Source organism: Gekko japonicus, unplaced genomic scaffold, assembly GCF_001447785.1.
Source record: "Gekko japonicus isolate JY-2015 unplaced genomic scaffold, Gekko_japonicus_V1.1 scaffold864, whole genome shotgun sequence".
NCBI classification, from domain to species: domain Eukaryota; kingdom Metazoa; phylum Chordata; class Lepidosauria; order Squamata; family Gekkonidae; genus Gekko; species Gekko japonicus.
The window spans coordinates 176,817-199,277 of NW_015166449.1; the positions used below are offsets into that span (position 1 = coordinate 176,817).

The following is a 22,461-nucleotide window of genomic DNA, read 5'->3' on the forward strand; positions in this document are numbered from 1 at the left end:
CCCCCCCCCCCCCCCCACCGCGTTACCTCTGCGCGCCGACGGCAGCGAGGAGCCGAGGAGCCGCGCGGCCGCAGCGCAGGTGTTACACGCCGCCATGGGGGTGGCCGCGCCTCTCCTGCCGCCGGCCGGGCCTCCTCCCGCGCCTCTCGACCCCCGAGTCAACAGCGGCTGCCTCCGCTCAGGCCCTTCTTCCCGGCCCCACCGTCAGTCACCTCCCTGGCGTTCGACGCCTCTGTGGCGTCACGGGGCCCCGCACGGTCACGGGGCGAACTGCAGCCCCCAGGATGCATCGCGCAGGGGCTCCGCTCAGTGCCGGATGGAATTTCGCGCGCGCTGCATCTTGGGACGTGGAGTCCGAGGCCGCGGAAGGCGTGGGGAAGAAACGAGACCTTGGCAGCCTGTAGTGAGGTAAAGCGTCGAGATGGGATTGGCTGCCTGGGAGACGCCCGTTGGAAGAGTGCATTGTGGGACTGGTGCCTTTGAGGCGCTCGCCTGCTGGGAGATGTAGTCGCCTTGCTTGTTTGTGGTTTGTAATATAGATTATTGATAACGTGAAATAAGAAGGATAAGAAGGATTTGTAATGTATCCAGTCCAGACAAGTCCAGAGACAAACGCAGAGCTTCGCTCCAAGAGACAATGGACTAATAATGTCAGGCCCCCACAGCAAGCAACGAAGTACACACTTCCAGGAAGGTTTTACTTTTATTGAAAGCTATAGATGCATTTACGAGAGCACTGTTAGGAATGGCGGGAGTTCTAGGCGCCTGAGAGGTCATAGGACATTCATATGCTAAGCACCCAATTACAGGGATTCCCGCACAACAGCTGCAAAAGCAAAACAGGTATGAGCTTCTCACAACTCATCCCGTGTAAAGGCAAAGCTACTCCTCCAGCGGCCTTGAGAGATATGCGGTACAGGAAGAGGCAATTAAGCGCAAGGGAAAAAATTGCACATGAAAGGGAAACATACATTTGGCAGCTTGCTGACATACTGCCACCCCGAAAACCAGCTTCTCCCTCCCAAAATCCAGATGTCTCCCGGTCACCCCGGGAGATGTCCCGGTTTTCCCGGGAACTCCCGGTGGAATTTGCGGATCAACTGAGGGGCCCGAGAGGTGCTGGGGTCCAAAGTCTTCCCATTCCACCAAATAAAATAGCTTTCCCCGTTTGAGCTTAGAATCCAAAATCTGAGAAATCTCATAGTGCTCCTCTCCTTCGATCAGAATAGGCGGTGGAACCGGCTGGTCCCTACGCCATGGGCAGGACCCAGTGTCTTTCTTCAGGAGGCTGAAATGAAATACAGAGTGCAAGGACCTCAGATTTTTAGGCAACTCAACATCAACAGCCACATCATTGATCACTTTGTGCACATTAAACGGCCCAATGTACTTCCACCCCAATTTCCTACTCGGACGCAACATTTTGATACTCTTAGTGGAAACAAACAAAGTCCCCAGGCTGCAGAACCCTTCTCTTGTCAGCCTGTTTCTTGTACGCCTCTTTGGCTGCATTTAAGGTTTTGCACAAAAGAGGCCAGGAATGTCTTGCACCACATCCCCGCTTCCCCAGGCCCCAAGTCAAGTGTCCCATCCAGAAAGGGAATTGGCGGGCTGTCATATCCATAAAGGACTTTGAACGGGGACATCCCTATTGACGTGTGGCAAGTATTATTGTAGCTATATTCAGCAAGAAGCAATAAATCGTTCCAATCGTCTTGTTGATAGTTTGTAAAGCAACGCAAATATTGTTCCAAGGTCTGATTAACCCTTTCCGTTTGCCCGTCAGTCTACTCCAGCGGCCTTGAGAGATATGCGGTATAGCAAAGAGGCAATTAAGCGCAAGGGACAAAATTGCACATGAAAGGGAAACATACATTTGGTAGCTTGCTGACAACTATGCGGATCCTAGCCCGCTCCAATAAGAATTAGAAGAGGAAGCAAAGATATTACTAGGCTGCAGTCCTAAACACACTCGCTAGTAAGCCTGGCTGAACTCAATGTGCATGGTTGCCAATCTCCATGGAACCACATTCTAGCGGAGTTCTCTCCTTTCCTCAAATTCCACCCTCCTTCTCATGCACCAAAACTAAATCTCCAGGAATTTCCCAAATTGAGACTGGCAGCCTGAGCTTAGTACTGCACTATTACCCTATCAACTCACGATTTTGCAAGTATTTAATTTTTTAAAAAATATACTCAGCCTTTCCCTTATGGCACAAGGGAGCTTACAATTCCAAAATCAAAAACATACAAAATACAATAAAACCCCATTAATTCCTCTCCCAAAGAAAACGCAAGTCCCCTCCTTGTACAGTAGTACATAGTAACTGAATTAGAGTAAAAACCATTTCTGTTAATGCCTAAAGCTCTAGCATTTCACACAGAGCTTATACCAGCCTTTTCCTTTGGGTGGAGCAAGAAACCAGGGGTCACAGTTAAGGGGAAAAAAAAAATCAGGCTTGGTGTCTGAAACAGCTCAGCTGTGAGTTTCATTTAAACTGAGGGCCCAAAGGTCATTTCCAGAGGGAAAAAAGCTACATTTGAGTAACACTGCAATCCTAAAAGGAGCTTTTTGTTGTTGTTGTTCAGTCGCACAGTCGAGTCCGACTCTTCTCGACCCCATGGACCAGATCCCGCCAGGCCTTCCTGTCTTCCACCGTCCTCTGAAGTTGGCTCAATTTCATGTTCGTTGCATCTATGACACCGTCTAACCATCTCATCCTTTGCCGTCCCCGTCTTCTTTGACCTTCAATCTTTAAGTCAATGGGCTTAGAACACTGTAACTCTCTTGGCAGTGCAATTCTAAACGGAATTACACTCTGGTTGGGATTGTGCTGTGTCAGTAATATAAAGTTTGCCCTCACAGCAGTGAAATTATGGGGACGAGAGCACAGATGGCATGCATACACGTAACGCAACAGTCTAAATCTGTAGCTAACTCTTCATCCTTTCTGATAAGGTACAAGCAGCAAGATCTAGTTGTCAGTAATGTCTGGTGTTCAAAGAAGAAGAGAAGAAAAGGACCCTGAAGGGGGCAGCAAGAAGACAATTAGATAGGATATGGCACCTTCTCTCTCCTGTGAAGTGTCATTCCTCGTCTCTCTCCAGATTGCTACTCTTAGGGCAATTTCCTTCTCAGATGTCCCACATTCAGTCTCCTCTCTCTCTCTCTCAAGTAGTGATGTAGTTAGGACCCTATCTCTGCCTCTCCTCTTTCTTATCCAGTATGTTAATTCCTAAATAAACCTTTAAAAAGGTAAAGGTTCCCTTACTCGAAAGCCAGTCGAATCCGACTCTTGGGTTGCGGTGCTCATCTCCGTTTCCAAGCAGCGCTGTGCGAAGACGTTTCCGTGGTCATGTGGCCGGCATGACTAAACACCGAGGCGCATGGAACGCTGTTACCTTCCCACTGAAGCGGTACCTATTTATCTACTTGCAGTTTCTTGCTTTCGAACTGCTAGGTTGGCAGGAGCTGGAACTAGAGATGGGAGCTCACTCCGTCATGTGGCACACTCAGGTCTCGAACTGCTGAACTACCGACCTTCCACAGCCTGCAGTTCAGCATCTTAACCACTTGAGCCACCGCAGCTCCTTTATCTATTCTGTAATCTGGTTGTGTACCATTGCTGTGTTAATCACTCTGCTAACAATCCAAAGCAGAGTTACACTCTTCTAATAACATTAAAATGCTGCACGCTAATTTGCTGCTCACCCTCTACCTATATGTACGAACTGGTATCTTCCATTTCAATGTATCCGGAGAAGTGAGCGTGTACATGAAAGCTTATACGCAGAATTAAACAAGGTTGGTCTTAAATGTGCTCCTGAACTCAAACATAGTTCTTTAATAGTGTATCATCATTAAGCACATTACAGCAGAGATACTCAAGAAGTGCATGCACACAAAAGCTGATACCCTGAATCAAACTTTGTTGGTCTTAAAGGAGCCACTGGACTCAAACGTCATTCTGCTGCTTCAGACCAACACGGCTACCCCACCTGAATCTACGCATAAAATTTATCATCTTAAATGTTTGGCAAGTTTTTAAAGTTGGCTTGCAGGATAATTACGTTAACTATTTTAGGGTGTTCATTACAGAAGAGATGAGTTCAATTCTACACATCACCCCCATTATCACTCCCCAAACAAAACCATTGTCATGACAACCATACAGCAGGAGTCTGAAGTTAGCATTTATTTTTTTTGCATGCCGATATCGATGAGCGAACAAACCTTTTAAAAAAGTTCTAATCCAGGAAAACTTGAGATTCAATAAAAGCTTTCTCGAGTCCTTAAAAGTGCCACTAGTAGCCTCCTTTCGGCTAACCGCTCCCTCCGAAAGCTTAAAGACTAAAAACTCTACTTTCTGCCCTCTCCCACGCCTTCCCCTCGCTTTGTCGACAGGCGCGCCGAGGAAGGGGAGGTCACATGACCTCGCCGAGGCCGCCCCCTTCTTCCGCCTCGGTAGCCATGGCGGCCCTCTGTCCCCGCCCCGTAGCGCGCGAGCGGCGATTGGCCGGGCTGGCCTTTCGCTCCCGCCCACGCGAGAGGGAATCGGGAGGGAGGGGGGCGGGGCCAGCGTGCCGCGAGACGAGGAAGCGGCGGTTGGGAAGGTACCACTGAGGGGGTAGGGGGGCTGCGTGGAGCCCCCGTTTTCTCTGGCGCTCCTCCCCCCCGACCGAAGAAGGCCCGGTGAGAAGAGGGGGGGAGCGGTGGCAGGGGGGACCCCCCTCCCCTGAAGCTATTTGTTCTGTCCCTTTATTGGGGGGGGGGGCTGTTGGGTTCTAAGAAGAGTAAAGGGAGGGGTGTCTGTCAAGGGAGGGGGGGCTGTGTTTTTTGTCATGCGCGTTGCTTTTAAAACACTGAGGGGCTCTAACAGTGGGGGGGGCAGTGCCCCCCATCTCCAGGCTAGGGGAGGGGGCAATGCTCGCTCTAAGCTGTGGAGTCCTGAGAGCAAAACTTCTGCTCTGTGAGCTGCTGGCACTGAAGTGGTGAGCAGGCGATTGGGCTGTTGCATCAGTTAGTTTGTTCAGGAGCCCTCCTTCCTGAGCTAAGGCAGATCTGTGAGCTGGAGGCTAAAAAACTCTGAGCTCGCTCACACTCACTCAGCTTAGAGGGAACACTGGCTGCCATGCTCCCTCTAAGCAGGCGATTGGGCTGTTGCATAGATTAGTTTGCTCAGGAGCCCTCCTTCCTGAGCTAAGACAGATCTGTGAGCCGGAGGCTAAAAAACTCTGAGCTCGCTCACACTCACTCAGCTTAGAGGGAACACTGGCTGCCATGCTCCCTCTAAGCAGGTGATTTGGCTGCTGCATCGATTAGTTTGCTCTGGAGCCCTCCTTCCTGAGCTAAGACAGAGCTGTGAGCCGGAGGCTAAAAAACTGTGAGCAAGCTCACACTAACTCAGCTTAGAGGGAACACTGGCTGCCATGCTCCCTCTAAGCAGGTGATTTGGCTGTTGCATCAGTTAGTTTGCTCTGGAGCCCTCCTTCCTGAGCTAAGAAAGATCTGTGAGCCGGAGGCTAAAAAACCTTGAGCTCGCTCACCCTAACTCAGCTTAGAGGGAACACTGGCTGCCATGCTCCCTCTAAGCAGGTGATTTGGCTGCTGCATCGATTAGTTTGTTCAGGAGCCCTCCTTCCTGAGCTAAGACAGAGCTGTGAGCCGGAGGCTAAAAAACTCTGAGCTCACTCATACTCACTCAGCTTAGAGGGAACACTGGCTGCCATGCTCCCTCTAAGCAGGTGATTATGACTCCGGTTGCAGGTGATTTGGCTGCTGCATAGATTAGTTTGCTGTGGAGCCGCCCCTTCCTGCGCCAAGGCAAAAACCTGTGAGCTGGAGGCTAAAAAACTGTGAGCTCGCTCACACTGACTCAGCTTAGAGGGAACACTGGCTTCAATGCTCCCTCTAAGTTGTGGAGTCCTGAGAGCAAAACTTCTACTCTGTGAGCTACTGGCATTGAAGTTGTGAGCCGGCGATTTGGCTGTTGCATAGATTAGTTTGCTCTGGAGCCCTCCTTCCTGAGCTAAGACAGAAACCTGTGAGTTGGAGGCTAAAAAAAAAGTGAGCTAGCTCACACTAACGCAGCTTAGAGGGAACACCGGGAGGGGGCAACTTGACTCTGGAATGTTTAATAGCAAATAAGGGAAAGGTCTGGTTTGGCCGTCCCTGGACCACCCCTCCCAGTTATTTCTTGGAGATTTTGGGGCTCCTTCAAAGCCTAACCACATTCTTGACTCCGGTTATTAGTTGTTACTTGTTACTTTCTCTTTTTTGCAACCAGAGTCATAAACAGCAAACCCCGATGATTGATTGATTGATTGCACTGGAATTCTAAGGAGAGCGTGTCAGCCTGTTTGCAAAACAAAGCAGGAGTCCAGTGGCATCTTGAAAGGCTAGCGACATTTTTTTTTATTTTATTTATCCTTCGACTTGATATACCGCCCTAACCCCCGTAGGGGTCTCTGGGCGGTTTACAATTCTTGGGTGCTAGTCACCTATATCGACCCTAACTACGGCCACACATTGGTACAAGGGGGGGGGGATTTCCCTACCGACACCCTGGTGAAAGCATTCCTCGGCTCGGCTCCTTCTGGCTGCACGATGTCTGGTGCTCAAGCAGACGGGGGGGTGGGGGTGGGGGTGTAGGGAATGCTGGCGACGTCGTCCTCGGCCCGACCCGACATCTATTCCAGAAGAAAGTTTGAGTCCAGGGGCACCTTTAAGACCAACGAAGTTTAATTCAGGGTATAAGTTATACCCTGAATTAAACTTGGTTGGACTTAAGAAAAAGAAGAAGAGATTGGATTTATACCCCGCCCTTCACTACCTGAAGGAGTCTTACAATTTCCTTCCCCTTTCCCTCCCCACAACAGGCACCCTGTGAGGTAGGTGGGGCTGAGAGAGCTTTTTCAAGGACTGCTCGTGAGAGACCAGCTCTGAGAGAACTTGTGACTGATCCAAAGTCACACCAGCCGCTGCTTGTGGAGGAGTGGGGACTCAAACCTGGTCCTCCCAGATTAGAGTCTGCGCTCCTAACCACGACACTAAACTGGCTTTTAAAGGTGCTGCTGGACTCAAACTTTGTTCTGCTGCATCAGACCAACATGGTGACCCACCTGAAACATCTCTTCCAGCATGAGTTATTGGGAGCTTGCTTCTTCAGGTGCTGCGAGGATCCACCGAGGGGTGGAGAGCCCCCTTCATCAAGGTCCTCAGGATCGCCATGGGATGTAGTCTGCAACGCTGGGATAAAACGTTTCTGAAGTCTGGGCACTACCGTGAAGCTCTTACTTATTTCTTTGCTGCAGCAAGCTTAGGTGACTACCGGCGTTCCCTCTAAGCTGAGTTAGTGTGAGCTGGCTCACAGTCTATTAGCCTCCAGCTCACACATTTTTGCTTTAGCTCAGGAAGGAGGGCTCCAGAGCAAACTCATTTATGCGGCAGCCAAATCGCTCGCTCACACCTTTAACACCAGGAGCTCACAGAGTAGAATTTTGCTCACAAGACTCCACAGTTTAGAGGGAGGATTGGTGGCTACTTCTCTGGGATAATTTATTTACAGTGCAATCCTAAACAGTTGCGGCCTTTTTAAGTCGATAAAGTCGGTGGGCTTTGATGGATGTAACTACTTTTTTTTTTTTTTTTGGCTGTCAACTCAAGTCACAGCTGGAAGAGTTTCAGGGCGCTTGGACACCTGGCAATTCATTTCCCTTCCTACAAAGCCTACCTAAGGAGCCCTTTCGTGGTGAAAAGCCCCATCAGGTCACAGCTGACGTACGGCAACCCTGTGGGGTTTTCAAGGCAAGAGACATTCAGAGGTGGCGTGGCATTGCCTGCCTCCGCGTCACGGCCCTGGTATTCCCTGGAGGTCCCCCATCCAGATGCTAACCAAGGCTGACCCCGCTTAGCTTCCAAGATCGGATGAGATCAAGCTCACCTGGGCAACTGCTTAGGAAAGAGTTTACTGTTTTCGGTGGCGGCTCCGACTTGGTGGAAGGAGCTCCCGGAAGAGATCCGGGCCCTGCGGCACCTCTCTCAGTTCCGCATGGCCTGCAAGACGGAGCTCTTCTGCCAGGCCTTCGAGTAGGAGGCCTCCACTATTTATGCAGCAGTTTTACGCCTCCTATTTATGCAGCAGTTTTACGCCTTACCACTATTTACGCCTCCACTATTCCACCTTTGCCCCTATGCTCTGGCGTATTAACATAATGATTGCCTGCCCCACCCCCAAGGGGGGAGCGAGGCGCCTGGGCACGGCTTAGATGATAAGATCTTAGGAAGTAGTTTGGAAATTAAGATCTACCCATCTTGTCTAAATCGGTTTGTAAATTTGTTATTGCATTTTATTGTAATTTATTGTTTTTAAGCTATGTGTTTACTGTTTTAACCTGGCACATGGTGCCCTTGTTAGCCGCCCTGAGCCTTCAGGATAGGGCGGGATATCAATTCAAATATAAATAAATAAATCGTGGAGGGGATATGGTAGAGCATCAGCTTGACGTACAGACGGTCCCAGGTCCAGCCCTTGGTATCTGCAGTAATAGCTGACGTAGAAGCAGTGCTCCCTCTAAGGTGTGGAGTGAGTGCCCCTTTGAAGGGGCCATCTGCAGGTCTTTGTGCCTGGCTATATTGAAATAATATTGACCAGGCAGCAGATTTTAATCACTTACCCTTTTGATAAAGTGAAAGGCTATCTCAGGTTAATCTGGTTTGTTGCAGCTGTAATAAAAATGCAGGGCGTGATCAGTAACTCGGAATCCAAAGAAGAGGTCAGTGTACGGCTTGTAACCCTGGATCCTTGATGTGTTGTGCAATCTATTACAGCAGTCTTGGTTCCTCGATAGGGACTCTGGGGCAAGTGATGCTCTGTCTTCTTGGTGCTTGGGGGGGGGTCAACAGTGGGAGGGCTTCTAATGTCCTGGCCCCACTGGTGGACCTCCTGATGGCACTGATATTTCTGGTCACTGTGTGATACAGAGTGTTGGGCTGGATGGGCCACTGGCCTGATCCAACATTGGCGTCTCTTATGTTCTTATGTTCCCTAAAAAGGGTCATGGAAGAGTGTGCAGAGATGCATAGCTTTTTGGGTCTTGTGATCCTGGGTCACAAGAGAGTTGCCGCTTGTGCAGAGGTGACGTGTGGAACTTGGCAATGGGGCCGAAGGATGAGCGTATAATCTGGGAGCATGTGAGGCTGTTCCGTGTGAAATAGAATTGTATAGGAGGGCCCGACAATGAGACTGTGAATTGTTCAGTTTGGTGCAGTGGTTAAGTGCGTGGACTCTAATCTGGGAGAACCGGGCTTGATTCCCCACTCCTCCACTTGCACCTGGCTGGATGACCTTGGGCAAGCCGTAGTTCTGATAAGAGCTGTTCTTGAAAAAGAGCAGTTTCTGTCAAGAGCTCTCTCAGCCCCACCTGCCTCACAGGGTGTCTGTTGTGGGGAGGGGAAGGGAAAGGAGTTTGTAAACCGCTCTGAGACACCTTTGGGTAGTGAAGGGCGGGGTATAAATCCAATCTACTACTCCTCCTTCTGGAGGGTGCTTTTTATAAAGGGAAAGTCTGAGAGAAACTCGTAATGTCTGAGGGAAACTTCAAGCACTTTTCTGTTGCTTCGTTCATGGGATGTATTATACCGGCTTCTTCACTCTTCTCCAGTTTTGTAATCCAGTTTTGTTGCCTCTTACACATCGATAGATTCTCAACGTGGCCAAGTCTGTGGATACTTAAATCTGAAGATCAGAGCCATGATTAGACAAGACAGATCTTTCTATAAACCTGAAGGAGGTCTCGGGCTTGCAGAAGAACCTATTTTTAAAACTTGGGAGTTCACCGATATAACAAATAATAGAAGCAGCAAATGTAGCTTGGCCTGGGCTGTCTTCCTTGTGGGACGGCTTCTTTTCCCACGACAACTCTGCTTAAGAACATAAGAGAAGTCAAATGTTGAATCAGGCCTTATGTCAGGAGTACCAACCTGCAAATGGGGAAAAACCCAACAACAGCCTGGACATGTGCTTTCTCCATGGTGGCTCCCGCCTGCCCGAGGAGGTCAAGAAAGCTCCCCTGCTTCCGACCTTCTGCAAACCAGTGTTCCCTCTAAGATGAGTTAGTGTGAGCTAGCTCAGTATTTTAGCCCCCCGGGTCGCACATCTTTGTCTTAGCTCAGGAAGGGATGGCTCCAGAGCAAACTGATTTATGCAGTAGCCAAATGGCTCACTCACAACTTCAATGCCAGTAGCTCACAGAGCAGACGTTTTGCTCACAAGACTCCACAGCTTAGAGGGAGCATTGCAGCCAGTGTTCCCTCTAAGCTGAGTGTGAGCGAGCTCACAGTTTTTTAGCCTCCAACTCACAGGTTTTTGCCTTTGTTCAGGAAGGAGGGCTCCAGAACAAACTAATCTATGCAGCAGCCAAATCGCCGGCTCACAACTTCAATGCCAGTAGCTCACAGAGCAGAATTTTTGCTCTCAGGACTCCACAGCTTAGAGGGAGCATTGCAGCCAGTGTTCCCTCTAAGCTGAGTGAGTGTGAGCGAGTCATAATCACCTGCTTAGAGGGAGCATGGCAGCCAGTGTTCCCTCTAAGCTGAGTTATTTATTTTATTTATTTATTTACATGAGACTTATATACCACTCATAACCCCTAATGGGTCTCAGAGCGGTTTACAGACTTTACTACTATACAGTAGTGATTGAACCTACCTAGGGCCACATTTCACAAGGGGAGTTAGTGTGAGTGAGCTCACAGTTTCTTAGCCTCTGGCTCACACATCTTTGTCTTAGCTCAGGAAGGGATGGCTCCAGAGCAAACTAATTTATGCAATAGCCAAATGGCTCACTCACAACTTTAATGCCAGTAGCTCACAAAGAAGAATTTTTGCACAACTTAGAGGGAGCATTGCCGCAAACGATGGGAAACTACATTATTCAGGAGGGCTTTTCTGTCCAGGTAATTGAGTTGGACTGTACAAAATGGTTCACAGGCTTCCTTAGAGGACTGCTGTGCGTGGCTTATTGTGAGTGTGATCTTATTATGTAATGTCTGTACTGTTTGATGTGTCATGTGACTACTTAGGCCACACTTCAGTTCTTCCTGGTGGTTTCAAACTTCTGATATCCTAAGGCACTGGGTATCGAATGTCCCGTTTCATTGGTTGTACCGACTCACTATCTGTAGTCCTGCCTTTTGAGTCCCGTTCAGAGTGGCGGACTATAAACAACATCTGTAGCCTGTAAATAAATAGATCTGAGACATTAATTTGTCGGCAACCCCACAGAATGGCAGCTGGCCGTCAAGCCTTGGTTTCTGTCTGTAAAAGGAAGGGGACGAAGCAGAGCCCTTTCCAGGGCTGTTTTGGCCCTTGAGAGAGGAGGCCAGGGCGGACGAGGAGTGGAAAAGGGCCCTGGAAAAGGGCCCCAACCAGTGTTCCCTCTAAGCTGAGTTAGTGTGAGCTAGCTCACAATTTTTTAGCCTCCGGCTCACACCTTTTTGTCCTGGCTCAGGAAGGGATGGCTCCAGAGGAAACTAATTTATGCAGTAGCCAAATCACATGCTCACAGCTTTAACGCCAGTAGCTCACAAAGTAGAATTTTTGCTCACCTGACTTCACAGCTTATCGGGAGCATTGGACCCCCAGCCTGCCCGGGATCTACCCGCCCCCCGCCCAAGGGAGGAAGCGAGAGAGGCGGAGGCATTCTTCCTGCTCTCCTCCTCAAAGGACAGATGCCACCTCGCTTGCCTCACAGGGGACTTGACCGCTGCCTAGACACAGCTGTTCTGCCACAGGGCCTGGCCCAGGTGGTGGGGGAGGCCCTGGGCCCAGTGGGGCGTGACCTGGTGCCTGTAGAAGAAGAAGAAGAGACTGGATTTCTACCTCACCCTTCACTACCCGAAGGAGTTTTAGAGTGGCTTACAATCTCCTTTCCTTTCCCCCTCCCCACAACAGACACCCTGTGAGGTCGGTGGGGCTGAGACAGCTCTTTCAAGAACCGCTCGTTTGTGACTGACCCAAGGTCACCCAGCTGGCTGCAGGTGGAGGAGTGGGGAATCAAACCCAGTTCTCCTAGTTTAGAGTCTGCTGCTCTTAACTACTACATCAAACCGGCTGTCCAAACTATAGTGGCTGCTCTGTCCCTGGGAGGGCGGAATCATAACCAGGCTTGGCAGCAACCACTGGGCATCTAGCTCCCACCTGACTTGTGCGCCCCACCCAGGACCAGCTGCTTGCTACCGTTCAACAGCAGCCACCCCACAATAGCCACGGTGGTACAGTGTTTAGAGTTTCAGATTCGGATCTGGGAGTCCCAGCCAGTGTTCCCTCTAAGGTGAGTTAGGGTGAGCTAGCTCACAGTTTTTTAGCCTCTGGCTCACACATTTTTGTCTTAGCTCAGGAAGGATGGCTCCAGAGCAGATAAATTTATGCAGTAACCAAATGGCTCGCTCACAACTTTAATGCCAGTAGCTCACAAAGTAGAAATTTTGCTCACAAGACTCCACAGCTTAGAGGGAACATTGGTCCCAGCTTCAAATCATCACTCTGCCACAGCAGCTGGCTGGGGTGACTTTGGGCCAATCACTCTCTCTCTTAAACTAGCCCACCCTTCTAGAATTGATGTGGAAGTAAAAAGGAGGAGGAGAGAACGATGTCGTAAGCTGCTCTCGTTAAGGAGGAGAGTGGGGGTATAAATGAAATAAAGAAATAATAACTATAGAGAAGATAGGGTGGCAGATAAAAGGGTGGGGGTTGGGATGGAGAGAGGGAAGCAGAGAAAGGGGATGGTACGGGGATTGCCAGGGAGAGGGGAAGAGGAAATAGTGTTAGGAGAGGGATAAAGGGAAAGCGAGGTGCTTCCCGCAGCTCTGTGCAAGTTAACCACTGCCGAGCTGGGCCTGGCTCCGCAGGACCCAGCCAGAGTTGCCAAGGTATGGGAAGGTGGGAAAGCTGAGGACAGGGCAGCTAAAGGTAGGTTAGTAAGAAGGAGAGAAGGAAGCAGGGAAAGGGGAGAGGCTATGGGGCTTTCAGGGAAGGAGGAAACATTGGGGCAGGGGAACGTGCGACGTCCCCTGCAAGTCCTCGCGGGTCCCCCACTTGTTGTTTTTCTCATTCCGTAATCTTTCAGGGGAAAAGGTAGAGTATGAAAGGAGTGAACAATAAAACAAAGAAGGGAGGGAAAATGTTACGGTCTGTGTTTTGCAGATGGGTGTCATGGTATCTTTTTGGCTTGTGTGGCTGTTGCAACTAAGTAGTGATGGTGGGAAGTACTATCAAGTCAGAGCTAATTTATGGCAGCCCTGTAGGGCAGGGGTGTCAAACCTGCGTCCTGGGGGCCGGATTAGGCCCCTGGAGGGCTTCCATCGGGCTCTCAGCGGAACTGGCCATCTCCTGCTTCCAGTTCTGCTGCTGCATCATCGCTTGCTTCGCCAGACTCTCTTAATCACTCAGCCATTGCATGTTTTAACCTGGGTCCTTGGCTCAGAACTCTGAGCATGAGATTTCTGTGGCGAATGTCAATAAATCAAAAGTAGGTTTGCAGCTTACAGAGCTAATGTTTGAAGCATGCTTTTATTTTAAGTTAAAAAAAATCTTTCTGTTTGTGTCCTTTATCAAGTTTATATCTCCGCTACCTGGCATTACCTTCTATGACACACGTGGCCCGGCCCAACAAGGGTCTCATTTATGTCAAATCCGGCCCTCATAACAAATGAGTTCAACACCCCTGCTGTACGGTTTCCAGGGCAAGAGACAGAGATGGCTTGCTGTTGCCTGCCTCCACGGAGCAATCTTTGATTTTCTTGGTGGTCTCCTATCCAAGTACTGACCCCAGTTACGAGAACGATGGTTATCCGTATGGCGTGTATCATTCACAGCTAGGCAGAACGGCTGCCTTGGCTTCTCTCCTTCCTTAAGGGATCAATCTGGAATTTATGGTCAAAATGAAAGATAAACACTACCTGTGACGCATACGTGGGGGTATTTCCCAACTCATTGTTAACACTGTGGGATTTACAGAAAGCAATATTTGCAGACTGAAAGCAGATTTGCTCAGAAATTGTCCCTTGCATACATAAGAGAGTGCGGCTGTTAAAACTGCCTTCCTTTGTCTGAAACGTTCCCTTTGTCTGTTTCAGGTATTCCTTACCTCGGGCTCGTCTCTCCATCATGGGAGAGATTAAAGTCTCTCCGGACTATAACTGGTTTAGAAGCACAGTTCCTCTGAAAAAGGTAGGCCCGTTTCATTCCCCTCAGTCCCAACACTGATCTAGCCATTGGGTGAGGATACAACAGGGTTTTGGGAGCTGCTGTATGAACCTTTTAGCTGTAAATTGAGAGCACAAAAAGCAAGAATCGGGGAGGGGGGAGAATATTTCACATTTTCAGGCACCCTGGTGTTCTACACGTTCCTAAGGTAACTGTAAAGACCTGAGCAATTATTATCCAGTTTGGTGTAGTGGTTAAGTGTGCGGACTCTAATCTGGGAGAACCGGGTTTGATTCCCCACTCCTCCACTTGCACCTGCTGATGTGACCTTGGGTCAGTCACAAGCTCTGGCACAGCTGTCCTTGAAAAAGAGCAGTTTGTGTCAGAGTTCTCTCAGCCCCACCCACCTCACAGGGTGTCTGTTGTGAGGAGGGGGAAGGGAAAGGAGTTTGTAAACCGCTCTGAGACTCCAAGTGAAGGGCGGGGTATAAATCCAATATCTTCTCTCTTCTCTTCTTCTATTCTGTGTGGTATACATGCCCTTGCTCTCCAGCTGTGCCCTGTGGAGCATCCATGACAATTACGTGTGGCTTTCAGTCAATGAGAGAAGCGCTTCTTGGTATCTGAACCTCAGAATGAGAACTGCTGGCTCTTCTTTCAGGGGGAAGGGCTGTGCTTTGGGATGATGGAAGCGGTTCTGAACAGTGGCTTCAGTGGTGGTGTGGAAGAACGAGGAGTTACATCAGGAGTCCCCAACTTCGTTGAGCCTGCGGGCACTTTTGGAATTCTTATACAGGGTGGTGGGCTCGGCCACAAAATGGCTGCTGGGGGAGGTGGAGCCAGGCCAGCCACAGAATGGCTGCTGCAGCTTACCTTCAGCCACACAGTGAAGATGGAGCAGAGGGCCATGAGTGGCTATTAGTCACAAGGCATAGATGAAACACCACCGGGGCAGTGGTGCTGTGTCTTCTTGGTGCTTGGGGGGAGCAAGAGTGGGAGGGCTTCTGGAGTTCTAGCCCTCCTGGTGGACCTCCTGATGGCCCCTGGGTGTTGGCCACTGTGTGATGCAGGATGTTGGTCTGGAGGGGCCACTGGCCTGATCCAGCATGGCTTCTTTTGTGTTCTTAGGTCTAGGGCAGTGGTGCTGTGTCTTCTTGGTGCTTGGGGGGGGAGCAAGAGTGGGAGGGCTTCTGGAGTTCTAGCCCACCTGGTGGACCTCCCGATGGCCCCTGGGTTTTGGCCACTGTGTGATGCAGAATGTTGGTCTGGAGGGGCCACTGGCCTGATCCAGTATGGCTTCTTTTGTGTTCTTAGGTCTAGGGCAGTGGTGCTGTGTCTTCTTGGTGCTTGGGGGGGAGCAAGAGTGGGAGGGCTTCTGGAGTTCTAGCCCCCCTGGTGGACCTCCCGATGGCCCCTGGGTTTTGGCCACTGTGTGATGCAGAGTATTGGTCTGGAAGGGCCCCTGGTCTGATCCAGCATGGCTTCTTTTGTGTTCTTATCCTTGTGGTGTGGTAGCAGCAGCTGCCAAAGCAACTTATTTAAATCTCTGCACAGCCAATCAAATCTCCAGTGCTCAATTAGAAATCTTGGTGGGCCTCTTCCAGTTTCTAAGAAGACTTGGTGAGCACCATGATACCCATGGCCACCTTGTTGGAGACCCCGTGTGACATGGTTTGTGTTGCTGCACTTAGAGACCGGTAGATGGGACGCAGTCCTGTTGATGCGGCCCTCTGGTGTAGGAGCCTTCCAAAAGCCCACGTCTGTCAAACCTCGTGTGTAGCGCAGAGGTTTGGAGAGTGGCCTGTGCTGAGTTTCCTTCCTGGTGGGGGTTAGTTCCCCAGGCCCAGAACAGGAGCAAATCACACTGCTTCTGCTGACAGTCATATTCTTGCATACTCTTGGATGACTGCGGGCTCACCTTTCCTGCGTCAGGTTTTGTTCTGTCATGAAGCTCTGGCTTGTTTAAGGTCCTGCTTATCAGCCTGAATTGCGCTATTGCAAAGTACTCCCATGTGGCGGGGGGGGGGGGAGAAGCCTGCAGTGTTTATGGTGCTCTGTGGTAATCCAGGTGAAATAGTGCCTGGAGCTAAACAGTAGGACTGGGTAGTCATTGTCTTGACTCAAGGGCTACGTTTCGGAGGGGTTGCCTTTCCCCACAAAAGGCCTCGGAAGGCCCCTTATGGGCTGTGCTTGCCCCTGTAGGGGTGGGCAAAAACAAATAGGCTGGTCTTGGTTGCCAGAGGCAACAGCGCACACGTTCTCGTTCCACAAACTTTCTAATACTGTGAACAACTTCCGCATGAGGGAGAGGGAAGAGGAACTATTGGAGGGCGTGAGCTGATGCAACTTTCTGGCCTTCCCTGTAACTTGAGGATGGGTTCTAGACCAGAGGCTACAGTGGCCAGGGGCCCTCGATTTTTAGTGGTAGAGAATGCCGTCGGGTTGCAGCCGACTTATAGCGATACGGTTGTAAAGGCAAGAGATGTTTCAGAGGTGGATTTCCATTGCCCGCCCCTGCATCACGACCCTGGTATTCCTTGGTGGTCTCCCATCCAAGTACTAGCCAGGGCCGACCCCATTTAACTTCCAGGATCTGACCAGATCAGGCTAGCCTGGGTGGTAGTTCAGCAGTTCAAGACCCGGGTGCCGCATGACGGAGTGAGCTCCAGTGTTCCCTCTAAGCTGAGTTAGTGTGACCTAGCTCACAGTTTTTTAGCCTCCGGCTCACACATTTTTGCCTTAGCTCAGGAAGGATGGCTCCAGAGCAAACTAACTGATGCAGCGGCCAAATCGCTCGCTCACAACTTGAATGCCAGTAGCTCACAAAGTAGAATTTTTGCTCACAAGAGTCCACAGCTTAGAGGGAGCAATCGTGAGCTCCCGTCTCCAGTTCCAGCTCCTGCCAACCTAGCAGTTCGAAAGCAAGAAATTGCAAGTAGAGAAATAGGTACCACTTCAGTGGGAAGGTAACAGCGTTCCGTGCGCCTCGGTGTTTAATCATGCCGGCCACACAACCACGGAAATGTCTTCGGACAGCGCTGGCTCTTCGGCTTTGAAACGGAGATGAGCACCGCAACCCTAGAGTTGGACTCGACTGGCTTTCGAGCAAGGGAGACCTTTACCTTTACCTAAATATCCCCACCATCTCTCTCCAAACCCTCAAAGTCCCATAGGCCTCATAGTTGTGGGATAAGATCAGGCATGGCCGGGCGTTCAGTACTTCTACCCTGATTAGCTGTGCGGTGCCTTCCCTGCCAGTCTCCGTTCTGTTGGGCCTCGGTGGTCAGCTCCAGGAATGCGGCAATAAGGGGCTTAAGTGGATCGGTCATGTGAGTGCCAAGCCGGACTTTGAGATCTGGGTTGAATGTATGGTCTCATGTGCACGGGGAGCAAAGAGGGTGAGATTGCTGTGGTCTGTAATGGCTCTGTTTATAGCCCTGATACTGCTGTCTTAATTTTGATCCGGCTGTTTCTGACTGCTTAAACCAGGGGCGCTCTTGCTTTTGATGGCCCAGCGAGATTCTTCCTTCCTTCCATGGGTACAAGTAGAATGCCTTCTTTAGGTTTAAATCTCTATTCTGCGCATGGTTCTCTGTTTAAGATACTGTTGTACTTTATAATTCTTCATGTCCTTAGAAGGAATCGTTATGATCCAGCGGTTTTATTTTCTGCAAGCATTTCCTTTCCTTGGAGTCAGATTCCAGCTCAGATAATGAGGGGGGTGTGGGTTTGTTTTTTTAACTGTTAACTTTTAAAAAATTGGATGAAAAAAATAGGTGGGTTTTCACGTTAAGAGTTACAGGCCTTAAAGGAGGAGCACTGATCGCATTTCCTTTTGGTAACAGTTGTTGGTAACTGTTAACCTTTTAAAGATTGGATGGTAGAAATAGGTGGGTTTTCACGTTAAGAGTTACAGGCCTTAAAGGAGGAGCACTGATCGCATTTCCTTTTGGTAACAGTTGTTGGTAACTGTTAACCTTTTAAAGATTGGATGGCAGAAATAGGTGGGTTTTCACGTTAAGAGTTACAGGCCTTAAAGGAGGAGCACTGATCGCATTTCCTCTCTCAGCCCCACCTACTTCACAGGGGAGGGGAAGGGAAAGGAGTTTGTAAGCTGCTTTGAGACTCTTCTCTTCTTCTCAAGGTATATTGGCCCCAGGCCGTACACGGTTGTAAGGTTTAACATCTTTGTTAAAGTAAAGGTAAAGGTTTCCCTTGCTCGAAAGCCAGTCAAATCCGACTCTAGAGGGCAGTGCTCATCTCCGTTTCCAAGCCGAAGAGCCAGCGCTGTCCGAAGACGTTTCAGTGGTCATGTGGCCGGCATGACTAGACGCCAAGGTGCACGGAACGCTGTTACCTTCCCACCTAAGCAGTACCTATTTATCTACTTACAATTTCTTGCTTTTGAACTGCTAGGTTGGCGGGAGCTCACTCCGTCACGCAGCACTCGAAGTCTCGAAGTTAAGAGTTACAGGCCTTAAAGGAGGAGCACTGATCGCATTTCCTCTCTCAGCCCCACCTACTTCACAGGGGAGGGGAAGGGAAAGGAGTTTGTAAGCCGCTTTGAGACTCTTCTCTTCTTCTCAAGGTATATTGGCCCCAGGCCGTACACGGTTGTAAGGTTTAACATCTTTGTTAAAGTAAAGGTAAAGGTTTCCCTTGCTCGAAAGCCAGTCAAATCCGACTCTAGAGGGCAGTGCTCATCTCCGTTTCCAAGCCGAAGAGCCAGCGCTGTCCGAAGACGTTTCAGTGGTCATGTGGCCGGCATGACTAGACGCCAAGGTGCACGGAACGCTGTTACCTTCCCACCTAAGCAGTACCTATTTATCTACTTACAATTTCTTGCTTTTGAACTGCTAGGTTGGCGGGAGCTCACTCCGTCACGCAGCACTCGGGTCTCGAAGTCTTAACCAGTGAGCCACTCCAGTACAGTTCAGGCAGCCACGTTTCCTGTGGCCGAGTGGCAACATGAGCCTTAGTGCGTCATGACATCTCCCTCTGTCATCCGTGCAAAAGGCTGGGCCTTTTCATGCGCTATTGTGAGCGTGTAGTCACTGTGTGAAAAGTACAGGCAAAAGTCTTGGAGATCTCTGCCCCCCCCCCCCCCCCCCCTTGGGGGATGTGTGGTGGTATGCAACACAGGTGTTTCCTGCTAAGCATATCCGCTTCCAGGCGACTGTTTAGTGCTTCTCTTCTGTAGAGGATCCTCTGTTCTTGATTCTGTTAATGCACCAAGAAACATGAAGACTCTTGAGTGGCTCTGTCAGTGTTGGATTTCTGGTGCATCACCCTCTTTAGAGTTTTATGGGTGTGTGTGTGGTTTTTTTGTTACAATAATTGAACACAAAGTTCTAGCAGCATGTGGGGTTTTTTCACATGCTCCCTCAATTACATCTCCTTTCTCGACTGCAGCTGTCTAGCCAACCTCTCTAAGGGCTTGTGAGTGCTTCCCTTGCAGTGTCAATAGAGAGGTTATGGGAGCGGGGCCAAAGAAAACCAGAATCTCTGCGGCTGTTTCTAGCGATATTGACATGGCGCGAATCGAGTGGAGTTGTGTGTAGGTTGTGCCCAAGTTTTTTTCCCTCTCATAGTCGCTTTTATTCAATTTGCATGGTGTGGAAAAAGGGTGAGGATTTCACCTTGGTATTTGTTACTATTCAAGTTTCACCAAGTGTTACGTAACTGAAAATAAACACATGGCCCTTTTTTCCTGTTCCGCTGCTGGATTGGGCTACAGAACAGGATTTATTCTGCCGAGCCTGTCTGGATAAAGTACAGATAGACTGCGCTTCAGTAGAGTTAACAAGAACAAAGCTCTTAATGTTCTTTTTTTTGCAGCCCGTTTCTTGTTTAAAATCGTCCTTCAGATTGACATGCAGAAAATGTATCAAAATTGGGAAGAGGTTTTGCACGCTCCCCTTTTAATTAAAGTAGGCCGCTGTCATTGGAAAATAAAATAATGCTAAGAACAGTTGGGGGCAATGTTCCCTCTAAGCTATGGAGTCTTGTGAAAAAAATTCTCCTTTGTGAGCTACTGGCATTAAAGTTGTGAGCAGGTGATTTGGCTACTGCATCAATTAGTTTGCTCTGGAGCCCTCCTTCCTAAGCTAAGACAAAAATGTGTGAGCCAGAGGCTCAAAAACCGTGAGCTAGCTCACACTAGCTGAGCTTAGAGGGAACGTTGGTTGCGGGCGGTAGGAAAGCAGGAAGACCCAACATGAGATGGATGGAATCCGTCAAGGAAGCCACAGGGGCCCTCCATTTGCAAGACCTGAGCAAGGCTATTAATGACAGGGCGTTTTGGAGGTCGTCGTTTCATAGATTAAGATGGGTCGCTGTGCTAGTCTGTCTGTAGCAGCAGAAAAGAGCAAGAGTCCAGGAGCACCTTAAAGACTAACAACATTTGCGGCAGGGGAGAAGCTTTCTTGCGTCACTGCTCACTTCTGAAGAAACGCACAAAAGCTCCTACCTTGACACAAATTATGTTAAGTCTTTAAGGTGCTACAGGGTAGGCGCTTTCGGGAGTTGCTGCTCACTTCTGAAGAAGGGAGCAGCGACTCACAAAAGCTCCTACCTCGACACAAAATTGTGTTAAGTCTGTAAGGTGCTACAGGGTAGGCGTTTTCAGGAGTCACTGCTCACTTCTGAAGAAGTGAGCAGCGACCCACAAAAGCTCCTCCGTTGACACAAAATTGTGTTAGTCTTTAAGGTGCTACAGGGTAGGCGTTTTCGGGAGTGAGCAGCGACTCACAAAAGCTCCTACCTTGACACAAGATTGTGTTAAGCCTTTATGGTGCTACAGGGTAGGCGTTTTCGGGATCCTCTGAAGAAGTGAGCAGTGACTCACAAAAGCTCCTACCTCAACACAAAATTGTGTTAAGTCTTTAAGGTGCTACTGGACTCTTGGTCTTTTCTGTTGTTTCCTAGGTAGTACATTGATAGCACTGGAAACACTCGAACTGTTATCCAGTGTGGTTTTAAGTGGTTAAAAGTGCCACATATAAGACTATGGCCTTCATTAACGGGTTATTTTTTAATCCAAGTTATGCACCTTGGCATTCTGCTAGACGGGATTTAGGAGCGTTATAGATTTTAGTTGCGCAGTCTGCAATTGCTAGGGAGGAAGTCAGCTCTATATCACTCTCCTCTGAACCTTGAAGGGCAGATACATTCCTCCCCCACCCCAAAATATAGTTTCCGTCTCATGATTGAGGCAGTTTGGGGGCAGGGAAAGTCTGAGTGAGGCCTTAAAATATCTGTGGTTTCCCTTCCGTCTCTTATCTAAGAATTGGATTGGCTCCAAAGTAGAAAGTCTTGAGGTTCACATGACTGGCCTCCTTGCCTGCTTTCATACCCCCAGGGACATAGGCAGGGAGTACGTTTAACTCTTGTGACCATTAAAAAACAAAAGAGTGAATTATGATAGGCTGGACATGACTAATAGCAGCTTTGGTAGAGTGGAAGGAAGAAAATGACACTCCTAATGCTTCCCCCCCCCCTCAATCTGAAACGGGTATCAGATAATTTCACAGTAAGGGATCGTGAAAGCCAATGGAGGATTATGTGCAAATACTGTGTGCGGCTTTAGTTATAAAACTGGTTTCAGGTTAAAAAGCAGCAACCTGATTTGCTTTCACATCTGCGGTTCTGCCTGCAGATATGTGTAGGCTGGCCACAGAAACATCAGAAGCTGCGAGCTGAGATTAGATTAAGCGTGTTATACTGCTTGCAAAGAAGAGTCACGAAGAGAATGGGTTGGATCCCTTGGAACATCTCCACTCATGCTAGAACGCTTGTGCAGATGCAAGGAAGTCACTGCAAGTGGCCCTGGTTCTAAAGGAACTTGACTGCATTCCATTTTGCATTTCCACTTGAACAAGATGTATTGCAAGGTATATTCCAGCACTCCCTTCGATCAAATCATATTGCCCCTCTGAACTGGATTCTAATGAAGGGTTCCCCAATGTGGCGCTCACTGGCACCATGATGCCTGTCAACACTTTTTCTGGCAGACTGCCAACTGTTTATAGGAAATGGGTGGGGCTACATGGAGCTTTTGGCCAGGAGGGCTTCTGATAGGCTGTTGGGGATCTGATTGGCTGTGCAGGTTTTTTAGAAGTTGCTTCAGTCGCAGCTGCCGCTTGTTAGCCAAATTGCCTTACTTTATTATTAAGCTTGGGGGAATTATGAATATTAAGTGGCAATAGGCATAAAATATAGGATCATAACCTTTGTATACCAGAGTCAGAATTCCC

The 22,461-nt window shown here is 49.2% G+C and overlaps 2 protein-coding genes across 3 annotated transcripts in view; one reads left to right on the forward strand and one right to left on the reverse strand.

Moving 5' to 3' along the window:
• The window catches only part of CLPX (caseinolytic mitochondrial matrix peptidase chaperone subunit), a 52,621-nt gene extending 52,394 nt beyond the window's left edge, over positions 1–227 (reverse strand). For both annotated transcript variants that reach the window (XM_015412015.1, XM_015412014.1), the window contains exon 1: positions 27–227. In XM_015412015.1, the coding sequence (XP_015267501.1) occupies positions 27–96 (70 nt within the window). In that variant the 5' untranslated portion in view covers positions 97–227. The remainder of the gene's footprint in view (positions 1–26) is intronic.
• A 4,350-nt stretch (positions 228–4,577) lies between these two features.
• The window catches only part of SPG21 (spastic paraplegia 21 (autosomal recessive, Mast syndrome)), a 43,633-nt gene continuing 25,749 nt past the window's right edge, over positions 4,578–22,461 (forward strand). Inside the window, exons 1-2 of the mRNA XM_015412016.1 lie at positions 4,578–4,693; positions 14,137–14,230. Of these exons, the coding sequence (XP_015267502.1) occupies positions 14,168–14,230 (63 nt within the window). The 5' untranslated portion in view covers positions 4,578–4,693; positions 14,137–14,167. The remainder of the gene's footprint in view (positions 4,694–14,136; positions 14,231–22,461) is intronic.